The 9,774-nt window shown below is 35.1% G+C and overlaps 1 protein-coding gene across 1 annotated transcript in view; it reads right to left on the bottom strand.

Moving 5' to 3' along the window:
- Window positions 1-9,774, bottom strand: part of KCNH5 (potassium channel, voltage gated eag related subfamily H, member 5) — a 258,275-nt gene that overhangs the window by 98,668 nt on the left and 149,833 nt on the right. The window contains exon 8 of the mRNA XM_005874040.2: window positions 6,908-7,107. Coding sequence (XP_005874102.1) covers window positions 6,908-7,107 — 200 coding nt within the window. The remainder of the gene's footprint in view (window positions 1-6,907; window positions 7,108-9,774) is intronic.

Below are 9,774 nucleotides of genomic sequence, written 5' to 3'. Positions count from 1 at the left end.
TGACTGAGGGTGGCATCGCAACCTCCCGATCCGCCCTGCTCTGAGCCCGACCAGGGGCTGCACCTAGGGATTGGGCCTGCCCTCTGCCACCCAGGAGCAGGCCTAAGCCAGCAGGTCGTTATCTCCTGAGGGGTCCCAGACTGCAAGAGGGCACAGGCCGGGCTGAGGGACCCCCCTCCTCCCTCCCCCAAAGGCACAAATTTTTGTGCACCAGGCCTCTAGTTGGTTAATAAGATTATATAGATTTCAAGTGTACAAGTCTATGATATGTCTCCTGTATATTGCATTGTGTGCCCACCACCAAAGTCTAATCATCTCCCATCACCACCTATTTGCCGCCCCGCTCTTTCCCTCTAGTAACCACCATACTGTTGTCTGTGTCTATGAATTTCAGTTTTATATTCCACATATGAGTGAAATCATATGGTTCTGAGCTTTTGCTGACTTACTTCGTTTAGCATAATATTCTGAAGGCCCATCCATGTTGTTGCAAATATATTAAGGAACATGTCATAACTCTCTCCGTCTTCAATTAGCCAAACTAAATATTCATATTTCCTTTAACTATTTGACTTATAAAAAGATTCCCAGAACTTTATATCTTACATTCTGGTAAGTGTGTGGCCACTTGATAATATTTCTTTAAAATATCCAGCTGGAAGCTGAACACAATATTTTACCTATAATCTGATTAACATCGACTGTATTGGGATGATTATTGCCACTCTTGATCTGAAGATAAAAGTGCTTTAATGCATCTTAAGACCATTTCAGCTTCCTTTCACTATATTCACATGTATATATTTATATAGTACACTGAACCCAGCACATTTGTCTGTGGAGTCTTCTGGGAAGGCTGCTGCCTTCACTTTTGAGTTCAGCTGTACATTGTTATAGGAACCTCTTGAGTATTTAAATATTGAATCAAGAAAATGATGCCAGTCTGGCCAGTGTGGCTCAGTGGTTGAGCATCAACCCATGAACCATGAGGTCATGGTTTGATTCTGGTCAGGGCACATGCCCAGGTTGTGGGATCAGTCTACAGTAGGGGTTGTGTAGGAGGCAGCCGATCAATGATTTACTCTCATCATTGATGTTTCTATCTCCTTCTCCCTCTTCCCTTCCTCTCTGAAATCAATAAAAATATATTTTTAAAAAAGAAAAAGATGCCATGTATGTATAAGAATGCCATCCCTGTTTTTCACATTTAATAATAGAAAGAAATATTTAGGCATGCTTTTCTAATATATTTATATATATATATACACACACACATACAGTGGGGCCTTGACTTATGAGTTTAATTCGTTCCGAGACCGAGCTCGTTAAGGAGCTTGTTAAGGAGCTTGTTAACTCAAATTACTCTATCAACTCAATGCAAAAAATCGGCCAAGAGACAGCTGGTATCTCAAAAAACTCGTTAGTCGGGACACTTGTAAGTCAAGGCCCCACTGTATATTAAAATAAACTGATTAAAAGGAAGTTACTTCTACTTGTAGAAATAATATATTGCCTACTGTATTTGGAAGAAATAGAGTGCTTCTGTGATAGATTAGGTTTAAAAATAACCCAAGAATTTTAAATATTCAAAATATAAATTTCTTTAATTCTACAGGCATAATGTTGCCTGAATATTTTGCATAATTCTGATAGAACTTTTCATATAATGGGATCTTCCAACTGATATTTTATGCTTATTACAAAACACATGAAACAAGAAATGAAGACCGAAGAGTTTTTTCTACTGATTTTTCCAAACTACATATTAGAAAAAAAAAGTAAGACATTAGGAAATTTAGAAAATGATGACACAGTTAATTTTAAGCTTCATTCCACAAAGCAAACTGAAAAAAAAAAATCCAGCATGATGAGAAATACGTAGTCTATACATTATACAAAGTCGTACATTTTTTCATACAATCCCCAAACCTGAAAATGAAGTCCCTAGCCATCTACTTTACTTGAATTATTTCCCAGTAAAATAATTTCAAACTGTAGGATACATTTTTTGAGCTTTATCCATCATCCTTTTTATTTTTTCCTATGATCTCCTCTTTCCTTTTAAATACTCATTCATTGCACCCATTTCTTTTGTCTTCTAGGTGCACAGAATGTCAGCAAGTAGCAAAGCCCAAGGGATGGATTTGAATATTAAATTTTAAAAGGATCTAGAGCAACTATTGTAATTAGTAGTCAATAAAATACTTTCAACCAAATATAATTAATCTAGGTACTATTCTATATGTAAAAATTAAAAAACATTGCCTAAGGCTACCTTTTATGATAAAAATGCTACAATCTCCACATCAGTACTGACTTTAATGCCACAATTTGAATTAGAGAAAACATTATTCACATAAGGCAAGTTAAGACTGAATTAAATCACAGTGATTAATTTGATTGTGGGTTAAAGCTGAATTTTTTTAAAATCTATAAAACTATGTAGAAATGATAGAAGGAAATCTCAGTAATCAGGGTGAAGGTTTTTCTATAATTAGCTGCAATGCATGATTAAATTCTATTGTACTAGCAACTAAAAAAGATAGCTCTTTTGAACTAATAAGAGAAGCATCAGAACAAAGACATTTAGCTTCAATACATTATATTCCAATCTTTTTCATTATGTACTCATAGTTAAATATGGTAACATCATTAATAAAATATTTGAAAGAAGTAATCAACAAAATGTGAGATAAGAAATATAGTAAGACAAGTATTTGACTATTGAGGAATAGGAAATCTAACAGAGATCTCTAACATCAAATAGGGGATATTTGTTAAAATTGAGAAGCTACTTACTAAAGTTACATCATCTAGTATATTCATATTTCTAATATTTTATTACTACAATTACAGAATTTATGTTATTACTGTCATCAGCCATTCATTTTCTTTATTCCACCCTTATATTTTTAATAAGCTCAATCAATTTCATTCTTATTACCAAAAAATCTTAGAGTAAAGATATGTATATAATACATATGTATGGATAAATAGGTAGATAGAAAGTTTTATTATGAAAGCCATATAAGCTCACTGGCTGCTGTGCTAAAATACACCATAAAGAGACAAAGGTAAAAGCACAGTTATTTGGCTACACAATAACCCAGATAGAACATGATAGTAACTTGGACAAGGTAATAGTAATAAAGGTGGTAAGAACTGAAGGTGGAGCCAACAAAATTTGATGGAGGTTTCATTGTGGGGGAAGCGGAATTTCATTCTAAGAACCTGGAGTTGCCATTAACTGCATTGGGGAAGAATATCAGTGGAGCATGTTTATGGGAGATGTTTAGTTCACTTCTGGATAATTTCACTGAACATGAATGGGCAATTGGACAGGAAAGTCTATAGTTCAGGGAACAGGTCCAAGGTGAGTATGTATGTTTTGGTGGTGTTTGCAAAAATTTTTTAAGTAATTGGATTGAATATCATTGAAGAAAAGAATATAGTCAAAAGAGGAAGAGGCACAGGACTGAACTCCAGAATATCCCAAATTTAGGGTATTATCTTGGTCAAACTTCTTTCAAGCAATGCCATACCAAATTATACACAGACCAAAACTATATGACAGTGTCAGGCACTACAGCCTTTGCTAAGATTGGGCATTAACTTTGTCCCTTTGACATATTAAAATTGGTCTCTTGCTGTTTCAATATTAATTCATTACAAGTGAAAATAAGATGTTCTGATATGCTTACTAGAGGCCTGGTGCACAGATTCGTGCACCAGTAGGGTCCCTCGGCCTGAACTTTGGGGATCGGGCCGAAATTGGCTCTCTGACATCCCCCGAGGGGTCCCGAATTGCAAGAGGGCGGTTCTCAGGTGATGCACCCTGGAATCAGGCTCCCTCCTGTCTGGATTGGGCCTGTAGGGATCAGGGCCCCTCCTGTCTGGATCGGGTCTGTGGGGATAGGGCTGAAACTGGCTCTCCAATATCCCCTGAGGGGTCCCAGATTGCAAGAGGGTGCAGGGCATCATAGTTACCGGTTGAACAGTCGAACAGTCGAACAGTCGCTTAGGCTTTTATATATATAGATTAGTAATTTGTATTTTTATCTTCTATGTGTTCAGCTCATTTTTGTTCTTGATTATTATTGATTTATAAAATCACACTTACATATTAAGTAACCTTTCATTTCTTGTATTTATTGCAAATTCTCTCATTTTCATCTTCCTAGTTTTTGGTATGAGAAGTTTTACATTTTCTAGCCAAATCTATTTATTAATTACTTTCTTATGTATTACATCACTTTAATACATACAAAAATAAGTTATTTAGATATTTTCTTCTAATTGTTTATGGTTTCTTATTTTTTACATTTAACTCTCAGTCTTTCTGATATTTATGTTAGGTCATGTGGAAAGACTCTCATTAAATATTTTATTAGATTTTTAGTTCATTTTATAATTATATTAAATAATATGTCAATTCCATCTTTGCAATGGTCCTTTAAGTTATAAATGGTTCTTATCCATAGTAAAGTCTAGTTCTGAGATATCTACTCCCTCTTTGTTTTGGCTACTAATTGTTGGGTCTATAATTCAATACTTTATTATAGTATTTTAAAGTTGTGTGTTAGGTTATTTATTTGTCAAATAACTAAATGCCCAACAGGCATGTGGGTCTTCCCCTTGGTGTTTAGGTTCACTACTAACCCAGACATCTGGATGCCAATTTTGTTTTTTCTTGTTTGGTATAGCATATGGTGGGTAGTCTGCGAATACATTTTTAAAATTCACCCTCATTGCCTATGAAATTAGCGGAAATCTCTGAAGCCAAGACGTTGGCATATGTCTCCTTACTTACAGTGCTGTTACAGTTAGTTCTTATGCATCTGGGTGGGAATTTTCTTAATAGGCTAGAAATTAATAAAGGCCTGGAGAGTTTGCTGCTACATTAAAATAAATTTAGATATCTTTTTAAAAATGCACAGCAAAACTTACATATTTACCAGTCATTTGAATCTGCTTTTTCTATTAGACATAAACTATCCAAAGATTCCCCATTCAGTTAGGAGGCACAACCATGATTTTTTTCTTACCCAAAAGCTAATTCATTTTAATATGTATACTTATTTCTTTAAAAATCTTTTCATTTGAATTAAAATTTTATTTCACTTTTAATATTAGCCTCTCCATCTATTTTTAATTATTATTCCAGTGGATACTCCAGTGGATAATCAGAAGCACATTTCCATGACCACAACGTATGAACCAAAAAATATGGTAAATAATAGGAACCCAGAAATCACCTTCTCCTACATGGCAGTGCCATGCCAACACCCCATGCCAGTGTGTTAGACCCTACCAATGGCATAAAGCAGGCAGTTGAACAGGTCCTCTAGGAGAAGCACAGTCTATGGGTTGGGCTCTTTTCTAATGTAAAGGCTATTATTCTATCATTTCAATGGTGTTTCTGTCATCTACTGAACTTTCTACAAGAAAAGCTTCTACCTGAGATGGTGATGGACAAAGTAGATAGTACCCTCGTGACCTCAGTTTCACTAAAGGTGGACCTCAAAGGACCTCCTGCATTTGACATCTTAAACACCGACTCACACCTGCACCCCTGAGGAGGATTCTGTTCCTTCTTTGGATACCCTCCCAACTAACCACATAGTGAATCATTTATACATTAATCAAATTCCATGGAAATGTAATCTGTCCTTTTCTCCTCTGTGGTCACATTTTCCACTTTAAGTGGCCATTTAAATAGCAAATTTATCTTGTAAAATGTTTAAGATGAGCACATGTCATCCTCTTTCAAGATTCTTTCATATAATTACCCTTGAGTATATCAGCAGGCTTCTCTCCCTCAATTTTCACATTCCATGTTCATTCCCTACACATCCGCTCAACCATCTGCTCCTAACAATGCCTGCCCTGGCTTAAAAAACTATCTGCTTGTTGTTTCATGACATTCCCCTAACTAAACATCTACTTTGCCCGTTTGCTCTTTCCCTTTGACTTTGAAAGGTACTTGTTGAGCAGGTGTTATAGAAAAACTACAACTCAACCTCATATGATTAAGAGAACAAATCAAGTTTGTGGGAAATGGCAAGGAAGGTAATGTGCTGTTTCATTATCATTTGTCAAAAATCAGTACCTAAAAATAAAAGTCTCCACTGATGCTTATAAAGTAAAATAGCTCACGAACAGTTTTCTCTAAAACTCCTGTGTGCAAGCCCTATTTGTCATCCTCTATATTTGACCTGAGTCAGCTGGGTGTAGGAAGTGAGAAGTTTTTAAAATTTGGTTTTGTTTATTGTGAGGAGGCCTTCGGTCCTTTCTTTGTCCCTAATATGAGATAGATGGGAAACATTTAAAAAGGTTTCATTAAAATACAAGCAAGAAATTAGAGATATCAAATGAATGGGGAGGATAGTGTCCATCTTATAGATTTGTGTGGGAAAAACAAAGAATTGTAAGTTGCTTTAGAAACATGTGACAGGGGAGAGAATTTAGGGGAGGATAGCAAACATAATTCTTTTTAGTTTATAAGCAAGGAAGTTGTTTTCTAAATTTTAAATGGGCAAAAAGGTCAAAGAAAAAAATCAAGAATAAAATCTACCAGGGGAAATGGCAGCCCTGTTAGAGTTTTAGAGGAATGTAGCAAATTACTCTGAGTGGCAATGAGAGTGTTTTATGGAAATGCAGTAATTAGCTGTTTTCAGAACCCACAATTTCTAAATTGAGTGTGATGACTAGTACTAATTGATGATTAATGGTTGAGTGCTTTGCACCTTCTAAGCATTCAATAATATGATTGATTGATATGTTACTTATGAAATAGAGTAACATTTATGAAGCAATTATACAAGCAATATGTGAGTGGGAAAACTACAGGCATCTGAGAATCCTATTGAAATAGAAAATAAATAACAACAATAATGATAACCCCTACCTTCTCTGTGTCGATGCCTTTTGACATGGACCAGGTTGAGACAATATAATCCATGACTCGTTCACTAAGGCCTTTGGGGACCTGATAAAGTTTCAGAAAGTCCCGTACATTATTCAGCATCTCATGGTATCGGTTGGTGTTGGCATACATTTGCTGGAAAATTGTGGTAACATTTCCAAAAATAGTTGCATAAAGAAGAGCTGAAAGAGAAGAAATGATGAAAATGAAACAAATATCCCAAGTGAAAAGAAAATGTGAATATTGGCCCAATCAATGAATAGTGTGACAGAGATGTCTTTATAAACTTTAGCAGCTAATACATGTTAACCCCTGAGAAAAGTGCCTGGAATTTGGTATTAATTCAGTAAGTGTTACCTATGGTAGGACAAACATGCGTATGTAATACTCTGGTCAATGTGGCAAAACATGAGAGTGGCTAACAGATTTCGTGAAGAATTAAATGCTCCAAAATTATAATTTTCCTAGGAAATTCTAGCCTCACATCTAAAGTCATCCTCCAGCCTTGTGCTCCTGAATGATCAATTTGAATTTTCTAGGGATTGATGATCCAGTTTAGAAATGTATGTTCTTTCTCATTGCTTGCTCCTTCCAGCTTTTGGAACACTTCCCTACTTATAAATATTGTTGACATAACATAAGAAATATAGGGACTGAAGACAAATTAAAATGTTCCGTTTTTAGAAGGTTCTGATGAGAAATGCGGTTGGAATTAACAGCTAAAAGGAAACTTTGGGAGTGCCTGAAAATTCAAGTTATTAAACTCATGTCAGTATACCAGTATTGTAAATTGTTTTATTTCATCATTTTAATCAAGAGTAAAGCCAGCTTGCAGACCAGTGCTATTTATCTATAGGAGCCTACGATGGGAGAGGGTTTTGTAATCCCCCTGACTATGATCCCCTTCCTCAACCCATAATTTACCAACCCTTCTCTCTCCACATCTGGTCAGGCTACTAATGTTTACCTGCTCTTGTAAAAGCTCTGAAAAGCCACTGAGTTCAGCCCAAACTGACCATGCCCCCAACTGCACACAACCCCCACTCTATCCCTTCCCTTGGTTAACACTAAGTTCTTTTGAAAGCAAGCAATACTTTATTCACCTTAGTATTCAGTGAACACAATGTTTAGTAACCACATACATTCCATAAGCATTTGACAAATAAGTGGACTATCAGACAATGATCACTTCCATTCTACATCTTCCAAGCATTAAAAAAAATGATTCCTCTAAACAAAGTATGGGCTATTTCATTTTGCCATTTCAAGTGGACTATCAGACAATGATCACTTCCATTCTACATCCTCCAAGCATTAAAAAAATAAATGATTCCTCTAAACAAAGTATGGGCTATTTTATTTTGCCATTTCGTCAACCAAAATTCCTTTTGATGGAGGTGATATAAAATCAAGCTAGTGATGTAATTTAACATCCTTAACATATTTTCAGAAAATCATGTGGGGGTTTTTAAGAACAATTGTTCTCTGAATACAACAAATTACAATTGCACATCAGGAAGCTGTAGTTTTATCAGTATTTAAGCCGTTGTTGCTGCTGTTACTTAGGAATTTTGATGACAGTGCAGGTAATTTTCAAGATAGATGATGTTTTGTTAAAACTGAGTAAGAATAATATGGTGCTGACATTTCTCAACTGGGTCTTTAAACCTTTGGAATATTTATATTTAAAAATAGAGGTAATCACAGACTTAACATCTCTATTCCACCATTGGGTTATTAAGAAAGTCAAACACAGAAATAATATGTAAAATAATGATAGAAAAATACATGTAAAATATGGAATTTCACATTTTCAGAAAGGAGAAGGAGAATTTATGTTTTTCAAATAATGAGTATTATTTTACATTTTCAGAAAAGAGAAGCAAGGAGAATTTATGTTTTTAAAATAATGAGCATTTGCCCTGCTGGCGTGGCTCAGTGATTGAGCATCAACCTATGAACCAGTTCGATTCCTGGTCAGGGCACATGCCCGGGTTGTGGGCTCAATCCCCAGTGTGGGGCATGCAGGAGGCAGCCGACCAATGATTTTCTCTCATCATTGATGTTTCTAGCTCTCTCTCCCTCTCCCTTCCTCTCTGAAATCAATAAAAATATAAAATAAAAAGCATTTTAGGGATTAATGAAATAATGCTGCAATCATGTGTTGTAATAGTGCCCAGCTATTTTAAGTTGTCAATAAATATCACAGAACTACCTATTATTTGACATATTTAACTTGTTTGGCTCCCTAAGATGTTTGCAATATGTTCTTTTTGCCAAAGTGTCTTACTACTGCTTTTATGTGTAACAAATTACCACACATTTCATCTTTGTGGGTACATTAAATATGCATACATTCTGCTCAAATGAAAAGTTTAAGTACTAAAATATAAAGAAAACTGCCAATGTATTAAAAGTTTGCAGCATTAATAAATGAAGAATGTAATCAACATCTCAATAAGTTTGGCATATTTACAAAGTTATCCACTCTGACTCTCATTTTCATGTGAGTATGGTGTCCTATACTGGAAAGGATTAAACAAGGTCATAATTTAAGGTAAGAGATTCAAGTATATGTGTATATATACTTAAAAAATATTTTTACTTATAATAAGTTGCAAAAAGAGCACATAAAATTCGCATGTATCCAACATGCAGCTTCTCTCAATGATAATATACCTCTGCCCTGAATTATAAACACACACATCTTCTTGGATGCCTGATAGATATCCAAGGTAACTCATACAAAACAAGTTAAAAAAGAAAGTCTAATAGTGAGTAAGTATTTATTAATTGTTATGTATCATCATCATCATCATCGAAACAGTTTCCAAATAATATTTCATGCA

The sequence above is a fragment of the Myotis brandtii genome, unplaced genomic scaffold (genome assembly GCF_000412655.1).
Source record: "Myotis brandtii unplaced genomic scaffold, ASM41265v1 scaffold423, whole genome shotgun sequence".
In the NCBI taxonomy this organism is placed as follows: domain Eukaryota; kingdom Metazoa; phylum Chordata; class Mammalia; order Chiroptera; family Vespertilionidae; genus Myotis; species Myotis brandtii.
The sequence above is the reverse complement of the archived record's forward strand: the minus strand, read 5'-3'. Positions and strand labels throughout refer to the sequence as shown.